Source organism: Glossina fuscipes, unplaced genomic scaffold (assembly GCF_014805625.2).
Source record: "Glossina fuscipes isolate IAEA_lab_2018 unplaced genomic scaffold, Yale_Gfus_2 59, whole genome shotgun sequence".
NCBI classification, from domain to species: Eukaryota; Metazoa; Arthropoda; class Insecta; order Diptera; family Glossinidae; genus Glossina; species Glossina fuscipes.
In genome coordinates this window covers 6,086,645-6,114,522 of record NW_023998431.1, presented here as the reverse complement: position 1 = coordinate 6,114,522, position 27,878 = coordinate 6,086,645, and the positions used below count along the sequence as shown (strand labels likewise).

The window sequence follows — 27,878 nt, the reverse complement described above, 5'->3', positions numbered from 1 at the left end:
ATATACCCACCCTGCTGTTTTTTCCTCCTAGTAAATAATAAGTTAACATTCCTTGCTTCCTTTGGTGATGAATATAAATAAGTAAATCTTAGACATCCTGTAACTATTGAGGCCATTCGAAGGCATCAAAAATTGTAACACTTTAAAAAATTGAAGAGTTCTCGACATCCAGCCCAATTCTTATTTTTACAGATGTAATAACCAAATGAATTTATATTTTCTTGTAAAAGAAAAAATATAGCATTAAATCTAAAGCTGACAGACCGAGTGATAGAGATGGAGCTGCAGAAGTAGTTCATGCATATGATATACTTGTGCATACATGTATGTAGCATTGCACGGACTTATTTGAAATTCGTATTTCGTCGTGGTTCAAAGTGAGTAAAAGGAGAAAAGAAGGGAAAAGAAAAAATGAAAAGAAATAAATAAAGAAAATATCGCATCCTTTAGCAAAGTTGTCTAATAATGAAATGCTTATACTCGTTTCGCTCACTTTACAATTGGTTTTTTTAGGATTTACATCTTCTTTGCTTATCCTCCAGAGAACATATTTAATATGTATTGCGGATAATAAAAAGAAGAAATTCTTTGTAAGTAAGCCAGCCTTAAGGAAGAACAATCTTTTTTTAATCTTAACGTTAAGTTGTGTGGAATTAGATAGATAGTTGCTAATATGTATATTTCCTGGTATCTTGTGTGTTTTTGTAGATCTGTAAGACCGGCGTTCCACGTGTGGCTCGTTGTCTGATGATGTAACAATGAAGTGAATAAATGTAATCCTACCATTCGAAAAAACAAAACTAAACCATCTCGAGCATATGCATCCATGCATTAACTCATTCGCTCCTTTCGTTCAATCTGTTTTGTTCTGATCATCGATGAAATTTGCATGTATTTCAATTTGAATGTAAACTATAAAATAACTTATATACAAGTGCATAAGTGAAAATTTTCGGATTTCATTGACTGCATTGATATGTTATTTTGGAATTCATTTTAAGCGGAAAAGTAAAAGTTTGTTATTTAATCAAACAAGTGACAAGTAACTGCTATTTACATAAATACATAATATTCTGTAAAAATATCGACACAAGTGTCTATACCTTTGGATGAATTGTTCCATATGCGTATATGTATATATGTATCCACAAAAGAAAGAATATGTAGATTTTGTCAATCCGTACGTCAAACCCAGACATACTGGTCATGAACTTTCTCACTGAATAAAATTGTGGAATGGCATACAGATGTCGCCCCTGTTTGTATTGAGTCCATATGATCTTTAGAAAGCACCAAATTCAATAGAGACAGAAAGCTGAACACCAACCCGTATATAGTGGTCAGAGTAAAATACGGAAATGGGGGGAAGGGACTTTAATGTATTATCATTTTGGTACTCGTTAGTTGTGTCTATCCGCTTTTTTTTTTTTTGCATTTTCATTTACAAAGTTTGACACGAAAGTGCGAAAGATTTGAATAATCAGAAAAATCAATGAAAACATGCTTACGTATTCCAGTGCAATGCGATGGCCTTAAGCTTTTAAGCCAAATGAAATTTCGCTAATTCTTTCTCTATATATACTTAGCCACATGGTTCGTAAAGGAGTTTCTAAATTGGGTCTGCAGATACATTAAAGTATTTTGGACGTTCATTAAGATTTTTAAGTTCGTAGTGCCTCTTCGAATTAGTTTGCCATCTTTCTAGAGTTATGGTATGAATTAAACTATTAAGTTAATATAAGTCCCTTATTATCGTCGCTTCCATTCGAATTTTTTTTAAATACTGTTTCTATTATTATTATTATTATCATTATTATTATTATAACTATAGACTAATGAAATAAATTCTTGGATTAAAAGAGAGAGACATTAGATATTGAGCCTGTTAGTTTTAATAAAGCACTATATTGTATTGATATTGCGTTTTGTAGCTGATTTTAGGATGTCCATAGGATTAGTTGCTCCACATGCAATACTTCTAGCAATGGCAAAGTGAAGGCAGTCACAAAGAATGTGCTCTATAGTGGGAATTTGTCCATTTGTCCATTAGGGAAGAACACTTCTTTAAGATCCACTGGTAAGTTGCAATTTTAGTGCCAAGGCGAATTTTCGAAAATGTTTTGATCTTGATTTCCTTAATATTTGTGGGATATGAAGATGGAATTAATTGAGGGTTAATAGAAGAATAGTGCTGATAATAGTATTGTAGATTTCCTTCTATAATTCTGTCTTTAACTTTTCTTCCAATGTATCTTTGAAGGTCCATGACATCCACCATAATTAGAGGTGCAGAAGTAGCATACTTCGCTGCTCGATCAGCTTGCTCATTTCCCAATAAACCGATATGACTTTGCACCCGATATAACCAAAGCATTTTATCAGTAACAAAGACAGTGTTGAGTTTAACTTTATGAGAAAGGTTCGTAGCGTAAAGGATAGCTCTCGCTTCGGTTGCGATAGTTGAAGCACTTTCGTGAAGTATATGTTTAAGAAGAAGATGTCCTGAACCGCCTACTACAGCACAAGCTGGTGGCAGGGAGATTTAGAGCCATCTGTATATAAAAGATTCCAAACGTCACTGTCCAGTATTGGGATTTTTCCAGCAATTAGATTCCTGAAGACGTAATTTGGAATGTCTTCTTTCTTGTACATAGAGGACGAAACGTGAAAAGGATAGTCTTTCAAAACTCATAGACGAAAGTTGCGCAAAATTCCTTTGCGCCATACAAACTATACCGCAATTGAATGACGACTTCTTTTCTTGGCAATAGCAATCTTTTTCATATCTTCGCCGAAAAGAGATTTGTTTGAATTAATAAGCTTGGGGACGATTACAGCTTGTAATTCATAAAGTCTATTTTCTAAAGATGGGAGACCATTTTCAATTACGATATTGTTAATGGACGTCGCCCGAAAAGCGTAGCAATATGCTCTAAGAACTTGATGATAGACCTGTTTAAGGACGTTGATATTAGATTTGCAGCTATTGTCATAAATTATCAAACCGTAGTCAATCTTGCTTAAATCAACCATTCGGGTATGATAAGCAATAGTGTTAATGCGCGCACGGCTTTTCCAAGCAACGTATTGTATAAAATTCACGCTTGCTAAAATGGAATTTTTTAACCGAAGACAGTATGTCTTCCAATTGTTTGTTATTTGTTGGAAAACCTGAGCCCGACAACATTGAGCGTCTGCACATTTTGTACTGGTAAGTCATTAATGTGCATCAGTCGATTTCCTGTATCATATATCTGCTTTCATCAAATGTGCATTTCTTTTGATTTTTGTTTGCCCATGTGCAGATCTCTCGTACAACAGATTCGCGGATGTTTACTGCCTTCGCGCTATTTTTTCTTTTGTTAAAATGTATACATAATCCGCGTAGAGATAATGTTCAATTCTCGGTATACGGCAAAGAATTTTACTGATTTCATTGAAAGCGTCCTGAAAAAACGTGACAGAAAGAGGAGATCGTTGTGGAATGCTGTTCACTAGTGGAAAAGTATCAGAGAGATGATTGTTAACGTTATCTATAAACCGCCGATGCAGGATGAATGTTTTGATATAGTTGAAGAATTTGGGTCCAACATTCCATGATTTCATTAGTCTTGAAATAACATGAAAACCAAGTCCGTCAAATGCCAATTGAGAGGATGATTCGGCTCCGAAATTGCTTTGGTAGTAAAATAATCAATATGTAAAAGAGGGTCGATGTAGCCTCTACCCTGCTTGAAAGCTACTTGTTGTTTTCTAATCAGGTTCTAGGACTCAAAAACCAAGATAATCTAGGTGCCATAATCTTTTCTAAGACTTTTCAGAGGCAAGATAAAAGAGAGATTGGGCAATAGTTTTAAACATATATTTTTGCTTGCTTCTAAATATGAAAATATCTACACATCAGAGTACAGTATGCGGTTTGATCATGCAATGGCCCACCATTCCTGACCCCTTTATCATTTCTCTATTCCGGGCGCCACGATTGTGTAATGTAACATTAAATGTCAGATATATGCTAACAAGCTTCGAACAAACTTTGAAATATTTGGAGGCGAACACTAGGCGGACTATTGCAGAAATAACTACACCACTACTACTGTTATTGGAGGAACTGATTAATAATCGGGGCCATGAAGATGTGCGTCAGTGCTTTCAAGCAGTGCAACGTGCACATTTGTTCAACACGTATGTGCAATGTCTAAAGTTCTAAATAGCACACAATTTAATTTTATGTATTGAGTTGCTTTTTTATCAAATTTGAAAAGTATCTCACTGTCATATATCCATACATCTGGAAACTCTGTTATTCGATTGTGTTTTTTACGTGCTCTTCAGGTTTCAGCGAGAAACAAATTTTTACTTAACTAATATTCCACTTTTGAACTGTCTCATTGTGTTTCGAGTAAAGGTGATGAAGAAACATATGTGCCATGAAATCTAAGTGATTCCAAATTAACTTAATGATTTACACTAACTTTGTTTTCCTGTGACTGTATGGAGGGCATTGTTATTACTTTTCATATTATTTTGTAAAGTCTTCATTAAAGTCTAAAGTAATTCATTTACTGATTGGGGCTTCTACGTACAGATGGCCGCGTGTTTAATTCCTTTACTTGGAATGCGGTGTTTCGCAATAAGAGAGACCTCTGAAGTTGTCACAACTGTTAATAAAACGCGGAACGATTTAGAAAGCGATCTACTTCGATAATATAGATAATATAGACAGATTGCAGTTTATAATACACAAATAACAGAGCTGTTTTGCCTATTGCGGAGCCAAGTGTTTCCGATTGGTGTTGTCGATGTAATAAAAATTTACTACCGGCACAATTTTTATATTGTTGGCTGTTAGAGGCGTTGGCGCAATGTAAATGTGCGGGCTTTAATGCCAGGCAGTTCGATCGTGTTGCTAATAGACCGAAAGGGTAGCGCTGGTTTTGTCCGAAGGCTGGCTGTCCAAAGGACGTAGACTTTTACAAGCATTTCAAACAATTACAGTATGATTTTAATCAAATGTGGAAAGATTTGCATAAGTTAACTGCTAAATAGATAATTTATCAAGATTATATACTTAGGCTCCTTGACTGTGCAATCAGGCCAGGCTAGGAATGTTATGGATAAATATAGTGCACTATTATCGCCGAATCTTCTCATGATCGAAAGTTATTATAAGTAATGATCATGTGGAGGCCCAGTCGAACTTATTTAATCGATGGACAATGGTGGAAATATGCGACAGAGTATACTGTAGTTTCTTCAAGTGTAACTGAAACAAATGGAGTACTAAAAACTGGTGGCCTGCCGAGAGATGCAATCATTAATGTTCACGTAAGAAAGAATGTCGCAGAGGAGGCTTCAATTTTTGCATCTTCTTCATTCTCGTGTCCCAGGGTTGCCACTCACCCACCATTTAAGGGGGCAGTTGCAGTTGTACCGGATGAAATGGCAACCTTGACTAGGATGGAGGCAGTTTCGGATTCATTAGAGGTGCTTGACAGTACTGTTGAAAGGAATGAGGAGCAGTCTCGGACTCATACATAGTCTGAACCTTTGACGAAGTTTACCAGTATCAATAAAGGAGGATCTTCAACATCTACAGTGGCATCCATATCTACATGTAAATCTTTATTGAAATCAGTAACCATGTTCTAATAGCGCTTGAATTCTCGTCAAACCGGCTTGAACTATCGTCTTCTCCGGCCATTAAGTTTGTAGCTACGCGGATAACAAGCAGGAGCTATTAATTGATATTAATCTGTTCATATATTGCTTCTAACTCTAATTGGGACGTCTTCAACACGCATGTAAGGGCTAACGTGTAAAGGCATGTAAGGGCTTAATATTGAACTTGGGTAAATGTAAAAAAATGAAGTTTTAAAGACGGACAGTGTAAATTGTAGTATACAGATATAGCTTATAATTTGAGTGTGCTTTTTGGAAGGAAAGCACGGTTTAATGTGCATATTTCAAGCACTATCAATAAAGCGAGATCCACATTGGGATGCATTAAGCGCTAGGGTCATGAATTCAACGACCCATATATTACGGAGAGACTGTATATGACGTTAGTTAGATCAATATTGGAGTATGTTGTGGAGGTATGGTCTCGTATTGCATCAAAGATTGCATGCAAAAAAAAATTTGTTGATAATGTTGGTCCGATAGCTTGCTTTCACAACCAAAGTATTTGACGATATTTAGCTTCTACCAAATAATATAGCATCTATGTGAAAGTTTGAAAACATGACTGGCTAATAAGCGTTTCACCACAATTGGAAAAGGGGTAAATTGCACGACAACTTGTTTTATTTAAGTTAAAAGAGAATGAATTATATCCTAAGAAATAAAACTTAATTTTTCCAAAGAAGAATTGTGTGTTTACTTAATAGGTATGTTCCCTATTGAAGGGTGTAGGTATGCTTCTTATCTTCTGATGGTATGTACAAGCATGCATAAATTTGTATTTAGAGCTGCGTAAAATTGAACAAAAGTTAAATCTTAATTAAAAAGTGCAGAACGGCAACTCTGTTCAAGCGCTGTGGTCATATTTTTCTCTTTGTGAAAAAATTTTTGCAATTTGTTCTTCTATTTAATTTCTTTATTGCGTTATACGTTTTTAATAGTTTTCAAACTTATTAAAATTTATTGAACTTTTTGTGTGTTTATTGCGAAAACTGTTCATCGCTGATACCGTACGTGTTTTCCTTTAAAAACATTAAAAAAAAAAAAAAAATTAAAAACATCTGACATTTTATTCAGTAGTTTCCCAAAGCTTTTCAAGTGAGTGGTTATTTCACAAATAATAAACAATAGACAACAATAAGGCATAATGGCCCCGGGGCCGCCAGACAAAAACCCGAATAGATTTTATCTATTAAGTGATACATCCTCCCAAAGAAAAAAAAGTAAAAAATCAGATTTTCCGGTGTTGCCGATCAGCGATATAATCCCTATTGATAAAAAATATATTGTTATTTCTTCAACCGATGCTCGAATAACAATTTACCAAATTAGCCCTTTTGCTATAAAAAAAGCTCTAGATAGCATTACAACATACATCGACTCGATCTCGATTCTACGCGATGGGAATTTACTGGTCCTCGCTGGGAACCCGCGCGCAACCGAAAAACTAATAAAGGCCAATTCTTTAGCTAATCTATGTGCTATTTCAGCTAAACTACATGAGAAACTTAACTCGGTTCGAGGCGTAATTTATGCCCCTTGCTTAAAGCATGTGCCGGAAGATGAAATTGTTCGCGAAATGGGCATTCAAGGAGTGACTGAAGCATATAAATTAACCAAACTGAATGACGACGGAAAAACACGCTCTTCTACAGGAAGGATTATTTTAACTTTTGATCGCTATCGATTACCGCGAACAGTTGATGTGGCGTGGTATAAATGTAAAGTAGAACTATACATCCCAAATCCTATGAGGTGTAAAAATTGCCAACGCCTGGGTCATACGGCAAAAAGATGCACTAATGCTGCATCTTGCGCTAACTGTGGTCATCCTCCACATACTGAAAGCTGTACCCGTAGTTTCTGCATAAATTGCAATGATCAACACTCAGCGTTAGACAAACAATGCCCACGTTTTGTACAGATGCGTGAAATATTGAAAATCAAAACAGAAAATTACTGTAGCATGGGCGAAGCGCGACGCACATACCGGGAAAGAAATCCATCTGTAGCTCATGGAATTGGCAAAAGTAATACCTACGCTGCTGTTGCCTCGCAAATCGAGCCTAGTAAGAACTTAACTCCAACTGCTTCCAATGGAAAACCTGTTCCACCATTAACCAAAAATTATATTGCGAAACCAGTTACACCACCCGCCAAAGATAATATTGAAAAAACCAAAGCAACTGCAAATATTGAAAAAATTAAAACAACAACACATATGCTAAAATCTAATATACCAAATTCTCCAGAATCTCCAGCTCTCAACTTTACTCAACAAATCACAAGTGGTAATGAATCCATTCTTTCATCCATTAATCAATCTTCAATTTCAAATTATTCACGTGCGCCAGCTCGTTGCGCTTCAAATATACCAAATCACCTAAGTACAGATTATTCTGCTGGTAAGAATAAATCATTCACGAAAAATTTCTATAGCGACCTTCTCGACGGAGACGCTGACATGTGAACTTAACCCGCCCTCCACTCTGCTTACATGTCATAACAATTAAATAAAGTTTTTAAAATTCTACAATGGAACATTAAGGGACTTATTAATAATTTTGATGAACTCCGTACACTCATAAGTGATTTTAATCCAACCTTTTTATCGCTTCAAGAAACCCATTGTAGAAGCTCTTTTAATCCTATTCCACCCAAATCATATACTGGATACTTCACGAATGCTGATCAAAATTCATATTCCAAACAAGGAGTAGGTGTTTTTATAAAATCAAGTATACCTCACAAACGCATAAATTTAAGCTCAAATATACAAGCCGTAGCGATACAAATAATGTTAAATATAAAATTTACAGTGCTTTCGCTCTATATTCCACCTTCGCAATCGTTTTCTCAGCAAGAACTCTACAGTTTATTCTCCGTACTTTCCCCCTCATTAATTATATGCGGCGATTTCAACAGCTGGAATACCATCTGGGGCTCAACAGTGAACAACACTCGCGGTACTGTTTTAGAAAAGGCCTTTTTTCAAAGCAACCTTTGCGTTTTAAATGATGGAAAACCAACGCACTTCTCAACTCATCATACTTTTTCACATATTGATTTAACATGTTGCTCTCCATCACTTCTTCCTTTGGTGTCCTGGTCTATTTCTGATGATCTACATAATAGTGATCACTTTCCAATCATAATCGATCTTAAACTTTCAACGTCCTCTGCTACTCCAGCAAAACAGGCCAAATTCCTCCTAGATAAAGCGGATTGGATCAATTACTCCAAACAGGTGGAGTCATTTTTGAACTCAAAGCCATTTAACGGAAACTGCAACCATGATGCTGCTATTATGTCTAAATCGATTCGCACGGCTGCTCATCTTTCTATTCCTCAATCCAACATCTCTTTTAAACGAGCTAGGGTTCCATGGTGGAACAACACGCTTTCGTTTTTGAGGAAAAATAAAATGGATCTATGGCACCGCTTTAAGAGATGTCTTGATCAGAATCACTTGTTATTATACAAAAAGGCTAATGCTCTATTCAGGAAGGAATTACGGAAATCAAAGGCACTTAGTTTCGAACTTTTCTCGAGACGAATTCACAGAAATACATCAATGAAAGTTGTCTGGAACAAAATCAACAGACTTAATGGGACTTCAAACCTGAACCAAATTTCTGCCATCTGCACTCCCAATGGAACTTTAACTGACGCAGATGAGATTTCTAATTACTTTGGAAAAGTGTGGTGCGAATACTCCTCTGACAGCAACTTCTCCAGCGCTTTCATTGAAAATAAAAGGACTCCAATATCTCCTCCAAATAATATCGATAGATGTGCCATGTTCCTGGAAGATTGAGTATCTACCTCAGAACTTGGAAGTTGTCTCTCCAATTTGAAGGGGAAGACACCTGGTCTAGACCGCATCTCATACCAAATGATCAGTGCTATGTCTAAGTCTAGTAAAAAGAAATTACTGGACCTATATAATACGGTATTTATGACTGGCCATATACCCTACATGTGGAAACTGGCAACAGTTGTTTCAATTCCAAAGTCAAAAAATGTCTCCATCGCATCAGATTATCGCCCAATTTCTCTTTTATCTTGCCTCTCTAAGGTTTTAGAGAAGATTATGGCATCTAGATTATCTTGGTTTCTTGAGTCCAACAACCTGATAATAAAGCAACAAGTTGGTTTCAAGCGGGGTAGAGGGTGCATCGACGCTCTGTTACATATTGATTATTTCACAAGCAAAGCAATTTCCGAACGAAATCACGTAACAATTCTCTCAATTGATTTCGAAAAAGCATTTGACAGAGTTGGTCTTCATGTTATCTTAAGGCTCTTGAAATTATGGAATGTTGGACAAAAATTCTTCAACTACATCAAATCATTCATGTCGCATCTGCGGTTCAAAGTTAGAATCAACAATCATCTTTCTGATTCCTTTCCGCTAAAGAATGGCATTCCGCAAGGACCTCCTCTCTCTGTCACGCTTTTCCAGATCGCTTTCAACGAAATTAGCAAAATTCTTTGCCGTGTACCAAGAGTGGAACATTGTCTCTACGCGGACGATGTATACATTTTTACAAAAGAAAAAGACAACACAAAAGCAATCAACATCCTCGAATCTATTGCATGTGAGATCTCCACATGGGCAAACTCGTCAGGAGCTAAAATTTCTATACAAAAATAAAAAAAAATGCACATTTGTCGAAAACAAATGTGCGATGCAGGAAACCTATTGATGCATATTAACGGCTTACCAGTACTAAATGTGCAGACGCTCCATGTTCTTGGGCTCACGTTTTCACACAATTATCGTTGGAAAGCACACTGCCTTCGTTTAAAAAACTCTCTTTTAACAAGGGTAAATTTCATACAGTACGTTGCTTGGAGAAGCCATGCGCATATTAACACTATTGCTTATCTTACCAAAATGCTTGTGTTAAGCAAGATTGACTATGCTTTGATAATTTATGGCAATAGCTGCAAATCTAATATCAACATCCTTAAACCGGTCTATCACCAAGTTCTTAGTCCATTAACAATATCATAATTGAAACTGGTCTCCCAACTTTAGAAAATAGACTGTATGAGTTAAAAGCTAAAATAGTCCCTAAGCTTCTTAATTCAAACAAATCCATTCTCGGTGATGACGTAAGAAAGATTATTATTGCGAAGAAAATTCCAAAGTCACCATCTGCAATTGACCATTGTTTGTGCATCGCAAAGGAATTGAACATTCCCTTAAAAATTTCCCGTTCTTTTGGTGTTAAACTCCCTAGATTTTGAAAGACTGCTCTTTTGACATCTCATTGTCTATGCACAAGAAAGAAGATACTCCAAATTACGTCTTCAGGAATCTAATAGCTGAAAAAACCCAAGTATTGGACAGTACTGGTTGGAATCACGAAAGTACTTCAACTTTCTTAACCGAAGCCAGAGCTATTCTTCACGCTGCCAACCTTGCCCATAAAAACAAACTCAAAACCGTCATTGTTACCGACAGTTTGTCTGTATTACAAGCTACTCGGAACCCTTCGACTTCGAGATGGAGCACCATCAACAAATTAAGGAATATAATCACTACACCCGACGGAAAAATTAAAATGTTATGGATACCAAATCACATCGGTTTACTGGGAAATGAGCAGGCTGATTGAGCGGCAAAGTATGCTGCTTCTGCTCCTCTAATTATGGATGATGTCATGGAAAAGTTGGATCTTCAAAGATACATTAGAAGAAAAGTTAAAGAGAAAATTGCAGAAGGAAATTTACAATACCATCATCAACCCTACTTTTGCATTAACCTTCAATTAACTCCACCTCTATATCCAACAAATGTTGAGAAAACCAAGATCCAAACATTCTCGAGAATTCGCCTTGGTCATACAATTGCAACTCACCAATGCATCCTGAAGAAGTCTTCTTCCCCAATCTGCTGTTGTGTACAAACTCTTACTATAAAGCATATTCTCTGCGACTGCCTTAACTTTTCCTTGGCTAGAAGTATTGCATTTGGAACGATTAACCCTTTGAACATTCTACAATCGGCTTCAGAACAGAATATCAATTCTATACATTACTTTATTAATACTACTAAGCTCACTATCTAATGTACATTTTATTATTATTATTTATTTATTTTTTTTTTAATTAGAGCCGATAGCCTGTGTTGCTAGTGCTCAATGTCTTTTTTTTAGTCTAAGAATTCATTTCATTAGTCTAAAATTAAAAATAATAATATTTAAATAATTAAAAAGTGATTTCAAAAAAAGTCAATCCACATCAGTTCAGTTCCGTTGCATAACAGTTTTCATCATGTAGACACTCGAGCATAAGGGTAAAATGTCCACGTGCCACTATATGGCGCAGTAAATTATAAAATATTATAAATGCTACAGTATTTTGTGTACATATTCACAATAATAATAAATAAACAAAGCAGAATCGAATAGTTACAAAACAAAGTTTTATAACATAACAGCAACAATACTAACAAATCATTATTTGCTTACTAACAACATTCTTTTTCTTGTTTTGCTCTGATTTACTTACTTATGTTATTTCTTTTTCCTACATTTTTATTAAGAAAATGTTTTTAGTTTATTTTTGAAACATTTTTTTTTCTTTTCTTCTTACGGTTTGTCGGTTGTATTTTCCCGTTTAGTTAAATTCGAAAATCTTAAAGATTTCTAGGTATCCCATTACAGTACAGAGGAGATGAATGCACAAATGAATGGTTGGATGGATGGTTGATTGTACGGTTGCACATTTTCTATTGTTATGCATCCATCAACATGTTTACCTGTACGTACAACGTAGACAATGCATTACTATAGAAAAATAAAAGAAAAGACAGAAGAACCCTTTTGTATATGCAGAGAAGGGAAACTGAACTATTTAAATAAACTATGCGCGAAAGAAGAGAGAAAAAGAAAAAGAAGAAGAAGTAGAAAATACATATACATATATGTAAGTAGAAGAAAATGTGAAATTCTTTTTCTTCCGGTAAAGGAGAGATTTAATGCAAACGTTTTTTGTTTTTCCTTTACACAGGAATTGTCTAGAATTTGTTTACCAATCACTATAAGCAATCCTGGCTTGCAAGAGGGAGGAGAAGAGACACATCTGGGTAAAGAAGCTATGACAAAAGTGAAAGGATATGTATGCGGAGTTGTAATAAAAAAAAATAAAAAATCTGCATACCATTGTTGTTGGCCGCATCTGCACAAATGTAAAATAATAGCAGCAGCAAATTATTTCCACTTTTCTCGACCTACATATATAAACATATATATATATATATATATATATATATATATATATGCGCACGTATGTGTGCGTGTGTTCACGAGTTTATGTACAAATGTATTGTAATGTAATCGTAACTAAATCACAATATATTTTTTCTATTTTAATTATTCAAAAAAGAAAAAACAAAAAGGACTCTCTTGTTATCAAAGTGAAAATCCGATTTGATGTCATCGACATTCAATTTTGCATGCAGTATTTGTTCGTTTTTTTGCCATTTTTCTTTAATTTCAATTTAATTTTTTTTTTTTTTTTTGTTTTTGTTTTTTAAACATTCTAGTAATAAGTCTTTGTAACAAGCAATTAAATATTTAATTACATGTAAGTAAACACGTTAGGAACATAACGTTTGCGGGATGCGAGTGTTGACGTTGCACACGTCTTTCATAACTAAAGCAATAATGACATATATCGGAGACGAGTTTTGTAATTGGAATTCGGGTTTTATCTGTAAACATAAATGTAATTGTGGAATTCAATTAGCCAATGTGTGCGGTAGCTAAGTACGTAAGTTTAATTAAGTATTACATTTAAACTAAATTAATTAATTAATTCTCCCATTTGCACATCGTACACTTTGCAACTTAACCGAACGACAGAATGTTGTTTGTTGTAATAAACACAGCTTTATGATCTGAAAGATATTGAAAGACAAAAAATTTTCGTTGTTGTTGTAACCAAATTACACATACAAACGCACATTTGAAATATATAAAACTATAAGAATTGCCAAGATTGCGTTTGCTGGCGCGTGCCGGCATTTTCCGTGTGTTTCCAAATTAATTTTCTGCTTCAATGAGGAAATGCGCGTCAAGGAGAGAAATAATTTGTGTCATTGTTCCATCAAAATCTTTGACCTTTGGCATTTTTTCTTACACTGTTCTTGCATAAATTCTGCAATTTCTGGATGAAATACTAAAGAAAGAAGAGAAAAATAATAGTTTACAGTCTTCGTCTTCAATCAGAGCATGAAGCAAAAGTTAATACGCTGTTTACTGTAAATAAATCGGCACTATCCAGCTCTTTACAACTCTTTCGGGATTACTAAAAATATGTTTAACGATCCTCATGGATGGAAGACGATGTCTTTCCTCTATGTAGACAATACAGAATGAAATGAATTTTCTTACCAGGTGGAAGCAGTGCATTATGCATGATCTTCTACTTCTAGTCTCATATCCCATTTCCAAAGACATTACTTACGTAGTGTCAATTCGGATTTTGTCATCGTTTATGCAACTTCATCTATCGTGATTGAGGATCTTTTTCGCAAATCTTTGTCGCATGTCTTCTTTCCTTCCATTTCACCAGCCATTCGCATATCAAAATTGATCCCATTAAAATTCAATCCATTGTTAGTGCATATGATAATTAAAAATCAAGCTTATCAATCCTGTATTCAGCCTTATGCAAACTTTTCAAAACTGTTATGCAAACTGTCATGCTGATCTTTCTAAATTTTTAAAAAAAATTTATCGACTTAATTAAGTCGTGGTGCATCATTAAGCAACAAGCAAACTACTTTCTTGCTGCTGATGAAAATAATATATTTTTTTCCACATGTTAAGCCTCTTAAGCCTGCCAATTATCCTAAATAGTGATATTTTAAAATACAGTGCATTTTTTCAGAATTTCATCCTATTTTCGAAGACTAATTATTTTTATTTGATTAAAGCCAATCGTCACGATAATGATGATAATGATTTTTAACTGTCTATGGGCTTTGTACATTTAGTTCTTCGACTTGATAAGGTTAGGATTTTACAAAACTTTATTGGGAAAAAAGCCACGAGCTTTTCCCATAATCTATTATATAAAGTACACTAGTTGCTTGCATTAATTTTGAGAAGCGACTAATTGTAGATAAAGATGATACCAGTGTACATGACGATTACATTCGATGATTCTGACATTTATCTACTTAAAATATCCGTTTTCAATTTAGTGTTATTGAGATATTCAGTGTATACAGACGCTAATCATCGAACGCTCAAAATTGCATTTTGGACATTTATTACTTTTGTTGTTCGATTTGAAGAAATTTGCTGTCGAAGCTCATCAAACACTTTGAGAAGTTTACGGTCATGCAACAGTTTAAAAGTCGTGCTTTCGTTGTCAATGACAAAGAACGGCCTGAAAGACCAAAAAGGTCTAAGGGCAATTAATTGCAAGGCTGATTTAACGAAAAGCCGGCGCAAACACTTAAAGAGCTTTCGAATAGGTTAGCAGCTGTTGAGTTGACTGTTTCTACGTTGACGTTTACATGCGATGGGGAAGATCCGAAAGAAAGGAAACTGGCTACCACACGAATTAAGTGAAAATGTCATTTCGAATCGTTTCAACGTAGCGGTTTTAATTCTTGACAGGCAAAACAGAAGATCTTTTTGTGGCGTTTTATGATTGGCAGCGAAAAGTGGGTCTACTACGGCAAGTCCAAGCTTAAAAAATGGTGGATTAGTCCACGAAAGCCATCCACATACACACCAAAGCGAAATACTCACAGGTATAAAATTTTGATGTACGTACGGTGGGATCATCAAGGTGTAGTATATTACGAGTTACTGAAACCGAATGCAACAAAGGCAAAGTCATCTTCTTGCCTGACAACGCGGGATCACACGTTGCAAGAGTTGTAAACAATACACTGCAGCAGCTCCAATGTGAAATTCTTTCACAGCCAGCGTAATCACCAGACATGCGTCCTTCTGATAATCACTTGTTCAGATCGATGCAGCGTGGTTTGCCTGGCACGCAGTTGCGCATAAAGTGCGAAAATGGGTGGGTGATTGCCTCACTGCCAAACCAATGTCGTTATTTCGACACGGTATCAGCGTGTTGGTGCAAGGATGCGAAAAAGTTGTAGAAAACGATGGAAAATATTTTGATTACCAACGTTTTGCAATAAATGCTTTTTTCAAGTGAAAAAATTTTCAAAATTAATGTAAGCAGCTAATGCGTCATTGGGGTGCTGTGATACATTAGAACAGGTTCTAAATATGTCATTCTCATATATACAAAGTTAGTATATCCGCACCCCGCATTTGTTGTAGCCAGCATTCTTACTGTAGGCGATTGTGGCAACGTTCGGCATTAATTCCACTAGCCTACATAATATATTCCATGATCAATTAACACTGCAAAAAGTTTGTTCTCATTGGATTCTACACAATTTGACAAAATCTCAAAAAGACGCTTGTGTGATCGGCGTAAACAAATGCTTAAGAAATGCAAGAACGGTACTTTAAAACACGTACACAAGATTGTGGCAGAAGTTCCAGAGATCCAAAGAATCGAAAAGTAAAGAGCAATTGACTCTATGGGCGTTTCAGGATAAACCAAATCTTAATAGTCGCACCAAACTGTTTTTTTCGAAAATACCGCCAATAGTCCCGTTAGAGGACTGTAAAGCGATTAATCTGAATTTCACACAACCATTTGTTTGCCTGGCTGTTTGAAGTTTGTGTTAAAATAAGGAAACGAATGAGGAAACGGCGTCGCATCATTCTTTGGCATGACGGTGGTGACGTTGTGCAGTCTTGCTTTGGCATCCAATAGCTTCTCTGTAATCGATTATCAAGAATACATTGCGTCGACAGCAGGAAATAAGAACCTTTTAATGCATTGCAAAATCATGTTGTGGAAGAGTCTCAAGTGGAATGGAAAAAATACTATGACAAATTGTTCGAACCTATGCAAAAGTGTGCAGATCTCAAAGGCGAATATTTTGAAGAACAAGAAAACGATAAGTTTCTGTTTTTCCATTATTAGCCTCGCGCGCGCAATTCATTAATTGCTGGCTTTACGAGCGTTATTGTCAGCGAAATTCGCAGGTTTTACTGGCTATGCTGTAGACGCAGTCCTAGATTCTTCGAAAGGATGGTTACGCCCTGACTGTAGGAGACGAGATATTGGCATAAGTTTTTCACGCAGACAAGGAATGGTTTTTCTGAGTTAAGTAAAAATCTCGTGACATTGTGCGGAAAATTTGAAAAAATGAAAACAATGTGAGGTGAGTGTCGGTACCAAGAGCACTGACTTTCTCCTCCAGCATGTCAACAACCAACTGGTAATGTGAGTACTTCACCGCCGTCTTCGCTAAACCCTCATACGTCGATCCACGTTGCCCGCCGTTATTCCTCTTCGCCCTCATCGTCAATAATAAAACTTATGGCTCTGTCATTCGTGAATCCGGTCAAGCTTTCAAATGTTTCATTCTTGCACTTTAGCGTTTCCTCTATCATAAACTCAGTTGGTAATATTACGGATATTCCTCGTGTCAGCTACATCTAAAGTGGCAACGGTATCTTCCCCGAGTGGTGCGCTACAGGCTGGTCTGCCTGCATCTCCAAAGAATTTTAACAAAACTAATAATTCCGCCTCTCACAGATAGCTATTTCATCTTTTAAAGCGTTAATTCCGACTGAAAACAAGAAAATTTTGTTAAGTTAACCATTCTGGCCATTTGGCCATTCTTAACAAACGAATTCATTTCTCGGGATCATTCCCATAATGATAATTCGGTTGTTCTTCCAACCGCAAACTAAATGTTTCTTCAGGCCCGGTAACTTTCATTTACCAAAATGTTAAGGATCTAACCCCAAAAGTTCAGTGAGCATGAAGCCCATTTGTCGGAGCTTTTTCGCAATTCTTTCCACGTTTTCACAAAGTATCGATTAAATCGCACTATCTGCGGTACCCCGTGCTATTGAAATAAGTTTTCTACTGCTTCCGAGGTTGAATTTATTGCCATTCGGGCGAAAATTGTCAACAAACAGTTATACGTAAATTGCTCCCTTGTTCCCTCAAATGCGCTCTTATTTGTGACGTGGTGGAAAAGTCTACACCTACTGATATAGGCATAGCGTTGAGGAACTTCAATTTGCCACAAGTTACTTGCTGTTATAGTGATAATTCTTGCTGTATGATCCCCAGTTCAACATCTGATAGAGCTATTGTGTCTCTCAATGACTTATTTGATCGTAATTTACTGCGATACAACCGTACTCCTGTACTGTAACGGCAGACTGCTTGATCTATGCTTTGCTAATTTCCCTGAGATAGCTACAAATCGCTGCCCATCTTTTAGTTTACCTGAGGATCCGTATCATCCATCAATTTGCATTTCCTTATATTGCAGGCATGATGGTCCTTTAAACCATTCCAATGTGTCACATCCAACTTCTCCAAATAAACATTACGATTGTAATAAAACCAATATATTACTGTTTAAATCTCGACATTCACAGATTATGCTAAGTTTTTCTGCTGGGGATATTGGAATCCTACTATCATTGTTCTAAAATGTATTAAATATAGATATTTCTGTATCCGTTCCGACCAAGCGACCTCGTGCTCGAAGCAGATGCTGGCCATAGTTTAAAAAGACAATTAAATATTGTAAAAATAGGAAAAACAAACTTTTCGAAAAATTTGTGAAAAGTGGTTCTATTTATGTCTATTTCGCCTACTCTGCTGCAAGACACCGATTTAATTACGTCCTTCAGTTGAGAAAATCTTCACTGCTCATTACTCCTAAATATTTTTTTAAGATAGTCAATTCCAAAAGAAAAACCTCCAGATATTCCTCGCAGATTTCTTGCAATGGCTCTGAGTCCTCTCGTGATATTGAACCTCAAATCACGTTTCATCAGCCGTTGAAATCAGGTTTTTTCCCTATGTGTTGGAAGAGTAGTCTCCTTATTCCACATGGCAAATATAGAAATATGTTGCGAACTATAAAGGTATCGCGATCAACTTTTACGAATCTCTCAAAATTTACTTGCCATGTTTTTTGTTTGCCATTTTAGTAAACCGTTTGACTTAGTTAACCATAACTTGTTGATCCTCAAACTCCGGGTCTCTGGCTTTGTTGTTAGTGAAATGGATACGCTCTCATTTGCGTAACAGATCATTCAGGGGTTCGTTTAACTTTATCACCTCGGATGAATTTCCTGTGACATCTGGCGTCCCTTAAGGCAGCCATTTAGGACCCCTTTTATTTAATTTATAATTTAGTGCTCTCACCTCTGCGATTAAATCCAGCCAGATATTAATGTACGCTGACGATATTAAACTGTTTTCTTCCTTTTCCCTGGAATCGCAATCGTATCAGCTTCAAACTGACTTAAATAATTTGGTTACATGTTGTTCGTTAACTTTATGAAATTAAGTCTAAAAAAATAAAAGAAGCTTTCTTTCTTAAGTAGAAAGTCATTCAGTACTGAGTATTTCGTTGACTTATTCAAGTTGGGAAACGTTAAGTCGGTCGTCGTCTTAGGGGCTTTATTCGACGAATGATTACGTCGTTTGCACGTTGAGCTCTCTTTAAGTAAACCTAGATCCACGCCTGGTTTCATTAAGAAGTGGTCCAAAGAGCTGAAGGATCCTTACATTACAAAAAAACTATACATTTGCTTAGTTAGACCAATACTTGAGCATGCTTCGGTTGTGTGGTCTCTGTATGGTATAGGTGTTATTTCCACTCAATTGAATCCATTCAAACGCAATTCTGGCTACATGGCTTTAAGAATTTGGGTTTGGGCCCGTTTCTCTCTCTGCCTTCTTATGAATATAGGTTGCTTCTGTTATGCTTACCGTCACTTCAAAAACGTAGATTGATTGTCAATTAAGTTAGTTAATGATACTATCGACTCGACAACATCACTTGGTGAGATAAACTTTAATATCCCTAATCGTTTCTCTAGGCACTTCGTATTCATTAAGCTGAGCTAATGTAAATATAATTATGAGCCGTTTACCCCGTTTAGAGTTAGTTCTTTGCAGAAATCTAAATGATGTCTATCACTGAATCTCAATATCGGATTCTTTAAAGTTTCTCAAAACAAATTTGCTTAATACGCACGATTTGCCAATGTTTGTATTTAAATTAATTTGCAGTCTTAACATCTCATTATGGTTGTATAATTAACTCGTGTGGTTTGTGTATCGGTTGCCAAGCTTTTGCATATTTGCATTGGCTTAGGGATTCGCTTGCAACTTGGATCTCTACTGGTTGCGGCTGTACCTCTGTGCAAGCTGTGTACATGTTTTTTTTTCTTTCTTATTTATTTGTACATGAATTATTATTTAATTATTATTATATTTTAAGTTATTTGAAATCGGCTCTTAATTTATTTTCGCTGAATTTAACGTGTAAGTAAATAATCGCGTTGCCCTAAGTATGCATATATTCTTCAGTAATCGTTTTATTATCTTTTCGAAATCGGCAAAAACTTATTCACTATCTTGTCTAATATGGTCTTGCAAATTACGTGAGAACCTTAATAAGCGAACCCAAAATTTCAAGTATTTCCATTTCATAAATGTATTAATTCATATTAAGTTTTCACTTACATATTTTCTAAAGTTTTTCAAAATTTTTTTTTAAGTTTTAGTATTGTCTTTTCGCATATTTTTCGAAACTAATTGGTTTCCCTTTAAAGAAACAATTCCATTTGGTAAAAGATCTTTTAGTATTTTATTCATGGTAGATGTGTCTGTAATCGTTCTTTGCTTTGGATCATACATTTGGTTTTTTTTGCTATGTTTGCCTTTTCATTTAATAAATTTTTTACGAAGGTATCATAATTTAAGTAAATTGATAGCCAACACTTTCAAGCGGACCACAAATCGCTCTGCGTGCTTATGGGGTTGGAATCATTGAGAAATTCAACTTTAGCTACTTACACTGAATGCCTAAAGACGAAGGTAAAGCAAGATAGATTTTGAATTTTTAAATTTAAGGATTAGAAAGAAGACTTTTATAACTAAAAACGACAATAACAAGAATGAAAAAAAGAACAAGATTGCAAAAATGCTGGTCTTTAGAATGTCAGGTGAATTACTTTCAAAGCGAACGTTTACTTAATAAGTTTATTTGTAAATGCACTTGAGCACTAAAGAGAGCAAACTTTGTCTGTCCAATAGCCACTTATTCAGCCCTTCGGTGCGAGTTCACTAACACAAGAAGACTTATCAATGAGAAATTTTCAAAGCAAACGAGAATGAAACGCAAGTAGAAGAAAAACAAGCTATTGTACTCATATATATATATACAGTATTGTGCAATATTAAAGCAACAATTTACTGTTACATGCTTGTGGTATAATAAATAAAAAAAATATTATTTAAACATAAAAGTTTCGTGATGTTGCACTGTTCTAATGTGCACAATTAGAGGAAAAGAGTTCCTCAGCACTTTGAAATAATGTCTACTGATGACCTTTGCATCGGAAAATCTCTTACTGTGAAATTATTAATACCCACCAGCTTTATTAAAATAAAAAAAAAAAAAAATATCGTTGCTCTATAAAAGGCGTGAGTAAGCACAGCCGCCTTATTCCATTTTCTCTACAATATATCGCTAGCTTTATTGTAGTCTACGAGCAATGAGATCAGTTGATTGATTTTATAAGGATTAATTTAACTTTTTAATTGTCGAAGTATTTTTGAAACAAATTTTGTTTGAAAGAAACCCGTAATCTCTAATACTTAGTTTCAAACACACGCAGTAATTTGCTACAGATCCATCGAAGGAATCGTATCATTAGAGATGATGTTCGATGAAGATGCCACAAAAAGGTAATGAAAGAAACTTTTATATCAAACTCACGTCGAACGCGTCGATTACAGTTCGTTCGTTCAGTTTCTTAATTTTTTTTTTAACAGAAAGAATAAAACGCTTTAATCGAAAGTTTGCTTCTTTAGCACTACTCAGCACTGTAGATATACATATATGCATGTGCATACATTCATACGAGTACATATGTTAGTTTGTGTGCTTGTAAAAGTTAAAATGTTCTTAAATTTCTTTAGCTCGTCTTTTACGATCTTGATACTTTTGGCTTTGAAAGTCTTTCGTTTTCGGTTTCAGTGACATTTTTTTTTTTTAATTTAAATAACGTTCTAAATAAAGTACCGTTCAATTGATTTCATTTTGGTTGCTGTTACTGTTTTTGCGGCATTCACCTTGCCGTATAAGAAAACTAGTCAGAACAGCCATTTAATAAAACTTAAAACACAACACTGCAGAAATCGCGTCGAAATTATGAGAGACACTACTGCGCTACAGAAAAAAAGGAGAGAAAGAAATTTGATTATGAGAATGCCATCAGAGAGACAATCAATCCTCTTTTTCGTGATTTCTTAGTTTGTTAATATTATTACTAATGCTGTGAAGTTATTGGCGCAAAATTTGTAAACCATATTTAAATTCGTTACGAAAAACCCGATAAAAAACATGAAGCATTTTATGATACTCTGCTATTAAAAAAATGCCTTAAAAGAAACGGAGTTATGGTTTAATTATTCATCAATTCGGCTTAAGGGATGTGAGAGAACCGATGACCATTTTAGAAATTTTCGAATATTACTTCAATTTCTTTATTGTGTTCAACTTTTAGACGGTAAACAAGATCACAAGATATTTGTATTGCGCCTCCTATCAGCAAATATCCAAAATATATATTACATTTGCATTGCAGTGCATATACATATATATATATACATTACGCACGTGTGAATGCGTGTATATTCTAATTCTTTGTATAGATACATAAAAAACAAAAGTTGAAAGTCTTTTGCCGAACAAATCGAAAATTCTCTTAGAAAATGGATACAGGTACACAACGTTAACTTGAAATTTTCTCTCTCTCTCTCTCTCTTTCTCTGTGTTTTTCTCTCTCTATATTAATGCTTTCAAGTGTCAAGAAACGTTAACTTAGTTTGACCAGCACAAGCAACAACAATAATAATAATGAATATAATAATAATAATAATAATAACAACAACAACAGCAACGAAAAAAGCATGAGTAACAACAGCAGTAAAAATGATTGTTTGGTTTCTCGTTTGGTTGATATCTAAAACCTGACACATGGATGAAATTGGACGCGTTACATAATATACCTTAAACCATATACACGCACACCTTAAGACGTTTCCAAATAAACTGGCGTGAGCTCTAAGAATACAAATGACAAAGCTATGGAGGGAAAGGGTGAAGAAGAAAACGAACGAGAGAAAGAGAACTGTGAAAAGGAAACCCCATAAAAATATTATTATTTTTCTAGTTCATTATGTTCGAAGAAATGTTTGGTATCGTTTTACAATATCTCAGCAGTTGTTAAATTCATCACAATTATCTACTGCAAGAGAATGATACGAGATGGTAAATGCAGTCAATGATAATATTGATGGCGAAGACAAACACTTCCAAGCGAAATGTAAATTAATTTTGAATTAAAATAAAAATAACGAAAAGTTCAAATGTTTTTTGTAAAAATATAATTCGTCGTTTAGTTGTGTAAGTGTAAGGTTCATCGGAGAGGCTCTTATGCGTAATTAATAAAATTCGAACAATCCTTTTATATGTAAATCGAATTTTAGTTTAACATTTTCTCTTCTTAGTAGATAGTGTAAATTTCCTCTTATGTCCATCAGGTACTGTTGCAGCACATCTCATAAAAAGTACAGTACAAATATAATTTCGATTAATGTACGTACATATATACACATGTGCACGCATGCATGTGTCCGATTACTTATTAAAGTAGAAGATAACAAACCTTTGGATAGACAGTGCATAAATATGAATAGATGTCAGACGAATTACAACATTACGCCCGAGTCTTTAAAAGAGAGACGCAAACGTATAGGAGTCTCGTTAACTTTTTCTGAATCGAATATACAACCAATAAAAACATTATAATCGATTAAAGCCGGTCTTCGATTTCTCCGGACCATTTCATTTAAAGCAATTGTTCAATTATTTTCTTAATAAAATATCAAAAATGATATCTTGCTTCAACGTTAAGAATTACGTTACATCAGACGCCCGGCAAGGAAGCGGGCAGAGGTGATGCGTTTCAAATTTAGCAAAATCAATTTCCTTTTCAAATTCTCTTAATAAAATTAGGCTTATTTACCGTGTAGAGCCTCCTCTTCATGAGAATCCTTTTATTTTTAACGAGAATTAATTTTAATGAGAATCCTTTTAATTTTAAATAAATTTCTGTACGAATCAATTTTCATCAAGAAACATAGAAAGTTTGATTTCGTCGCCAGAAAAAGGCTTACTTTTAATAGGATTTTTAATATGAGGGAGTGTTCAAAGCATTGCCTTGTGCCATTTAAATTTTCCACGTTAATTTAGCTTAGCGAAATACTATAATTCAGTAATTTTTTTTTTTTTTTTGGAGAAATTGTAAAAATGGTTGTTTTTTAATTTCACTTAACGGCTTTTTGAAAGCAAGCCCCTGTATGGGGAGTGGTCGGAAAAGTAATTAAATTTAAATCGATTCAAAAAATGGTTCTAAATTGATCGGTATAATAATAAATCGGTCTGCACCAAAACTGGTCTTAGTCATTAACGCATATTTCAATTATTTCTATATTATTTCTTACATAAAGTGGATTTGAAAATGCCGACACTTTGTGTATACCTATTCTAACAAGGCGTGTTAAATAACTGTTCACAAAAAAAAAAAAAAACTTTACAAGGTGCGTGTCAAACACGGAAAGTTAATATTGTTGAAGATGTGCCTTCGCAAAGATATCGAAGGTGGGGACCTATCGAAAGATGTTGCCCCTAGAATGCACTATTTCAGTCGGTTCAGCAATTGTAAATAGTTTATCTATGAAGTTTTTTTTACCTGCCTTATTGTTAACGTTAAGTCGCTATAATCGCCCGAATAAGCGAACAGCTGAATATCTTGTTGAAATAATCGAATCGACGTACACAATAATTCATATTTTTGTGAGGTGACCCCTATTTCGCATATCGATTATTGAGACAATTTTGAGTTGGATGTCGTCGACACGGCACCGCAGGCGTACAAATTCGTTTATTATATAATATTTATGTCTAAGTCGATCTGCGGCAAATATTTAGTCTATAACTTACCTAAGGCATGACACTGAAGAATTTTTGTGCGTCCTTCGCTAACTATAGATCCGGATGACGAAGGTTGTGTTGTAAATCTAGGCGGCTGTGTTTGTGGTCCATCTTTAAAGGAAACGAAATAAAAATAGAAATAGAAAAATGAAATATAATTAAATAAACCGGCTATTGTTTTAAATTCTTTCCTCCCTTTTTTTTTTTTGAATTTAGACAAAAAGCTTCCTTTTTTTTAACCTAATGCTCAAATGCTATCACTGTGGTTTCTGATATTTGCTAAATATTTTAGCAGACAAGTAATTGGTACAAAATAGTCAAATATGTTCAACTATCGAATATTAAAAACACAGATCCCTATACATATTCTACATATGTGATTAAGTAATAAATTTATCTACATCGCACACACACTGATGTCCTCAACGACAAATATATATACATATATATATATATATATATATATATATATATCGTATATACATATATACATATACATTTATACATACATTTATATATGCATATACTCCTGTAGTAGGAAAAATAGAAAAAAAAAAGAAAGAAGAGAAAATTAGTAACAAAATCCATGTATCGGAAATTGTTTTTGCGGTGGAAGTTGGTGTGAAATTGGAGGATGTTGGAACTGATATTGACATAAGCGTACTTTTTAAATATCCAACAGTAAAAGAAAAAAAAAAGCAGCATAAAATATTTCGACCATAAAAATAGTTTTAAAAAAAAAAAGAACGAATATTTAATTAAACGTTGTTTAATTAATTTTGTGGGAATCCTTAAACATTGATATACGGACGAATTGTAAATTTTGATACGCCCTAACAAATTATTTGATTTGATCGATTGGGAATTGAAAGTTGTTGTATTAACTTTTTGCATACACTTCTTATATGTTGTGAAGCTAACGAGGAGCATAGGTACAAATTTTGAGATATCTTTTAGAGATTACTATATAATTCAAATACATGTTCATAGTGAGTAGTACGTGAGCCTAGTTTCTCATCACTATCTGTTATAAATCATCGGTCACATATTGAAAATTATAATATCTCTTAACGAAAAATTTGAATGAAGAAAATTTATATACGAGTATAATAATTACACTGTATGTAACGTATTGCTCGATAAGTTCTAGGACTGTTATCTTCAGAAAGATCTAACACGCAAGGGATTCTTATTAAAATTTTCGTATCATTTCGGTGAAACGATTTCTCTACGATTCACAGTCGTTTAAATGACACGACTTTTATGATATTCAAACCACTGATTGTCTAATTAATTAATAAAGCAACTACTTGTAACACTGAAACAATAATTCACAGATAGGTTAAGAAATCTGAATCTTATGGGTTCATATGTTAACTACGCTACAAATTAAATACCGTAAGCCTTTTCATAGCATATATAGAACGAAAAAAAAACCTACTATTAATATTGGATTGAAATAATTTCAACATTTCATGTAAAAATGTATATATTCTTCTTTTACATGATTTAGTAAAGGCATGCAAATTGATACCGTAAAAAAATTTATGAATATCAACGAAAAAATAAATAAAAGTTTATTTTATATATAAATAATATCTATCTATATATATATATATAGATATATATATAGATATATATATATATTAGAACTGTATTTGAAACGTTTTGTTTGTATATAATATAAACGTTGAGCACAAACAATATGTTTTGAGTTAAATAGACAAATACCTAACTAATATATCAAAAGCGTAAATGTGTTTCTACGAAAATATTCATTTTTATAAATGTATGCAAACATATTTACTACATATGAATAATACATGATGCAGTGATGATAGAAAACAATTTTTAAGTACACTTGTGTAGGTGACATAAAGAAAAAAAAAGAAAAAAAGGGTGTCTGAAATGCCTGAAAGTAGGCAAGCATGCATTTCGTGATAACATTTGTGTGTATAGAGTTTCCAATAATGGTCCGTTGTTAAAATATTTTATATCGAAGATCCAATAAGACATACAAAGTTTCTGAAAAGCGCGAACATTCTAACTGAATTACATGCATACAATCTGTATATCTGCTTGTCTGCATTCAAGCTTTTTTCTCATTCTCATCAGGTTGAGTTCGGGTATTACAAATCAGGCATATAAACCTCACTGACATTTATCTAGAAATTAATCATTTTTGTCTTTCTCTTAGGTGTTATAGTTTTCAATACTATGGTTTTAGTGATTTGATTATTTTCAACTTTGCTCTTAAGCTTTCGCTGTATAAATCTTCCGTCATAAATTTAGCAAAACAGATCAAAGGTCCGATTATCGTTCATAATAATTCATGTATGAAAATGAGGCAACGTATATTAAGAATCTTTCATGCTTGCGTTATTATTGACGTTAAGTCACTTTAAAATATGATTAATCTGTAGTATATGGGATGCATACAATATACACGTTCTATTATTTTCGCTTTATTTCATTATAAAATATCGTACACAAACTAATACCAAGTATTATAAAATAAGGTTTTGGTTTTCCCTTTTTTTCTCTTAAGGCTTTTTTTAAATAGTTGTAAAAAAATTTATAATTAAAATTTTTTTCTAAAATTCCAACTTTTCTCAGTTAACTTTAAAAAGTCATTTTTGTGTATTTCATTAAGCTGTCGTTTCAGACAATCTTTTAAAGCAAAGCACTGGCACACGCTATGTGGTGTTCGTCAAAGAATGCTACTTGTGAGCTTTGCCATTTCTCAGTTTAAAAACAAAGGTGACATCAAGAGCAGGTCTTCTTTTATGAGAAGTCGGAAGGTTGATCAATTTCAGACCGTCTTAATCCACGGTAAGATATTGTTTCCGACCAGACGCAACTAAACCAATATTACATACATTGCTTGGGGACCAATTTCAAATTCAAACGATCAAATTCACGTAATTGTAATTTAACAAATCCCAGACAAATTCCGAGTATGTTATAACTGTATATCTGAAGTTATGTGTAGACTAGAGATTCGACCTGGTCGTTACGATTGTCA

The 27,878-nt window shown here is 34.4% G+C and overlaps 1 protein-coding gene across 5 annotated transcripts in view; it reads right to left on the bottom strand.

The window, feature by feature from the left end:
• The window catches only part of LOC119637287 (protein sidekick), a 218,132-nt gene that overhangs the window by 105,611 nt on the left and 84,643 nt on the right, over nucleotides 1–27,878 (bottom strand). For all 5 annotated transcript variants that reach the window (XM_038033213.1, XM_038033214.1, XM_038033216.1 and 2 more), the window contains exon 2: nucleotides 24,863–24,964. In XM_038033213.1, coding sequence (XP_037889141.1) covers nucleotides 24,863–24,964 — 102 coding nt within the window. The remainder of the gene's footprint in view (nucleotides 1–24,862; nucleotides 24,965–27,878) is intronic.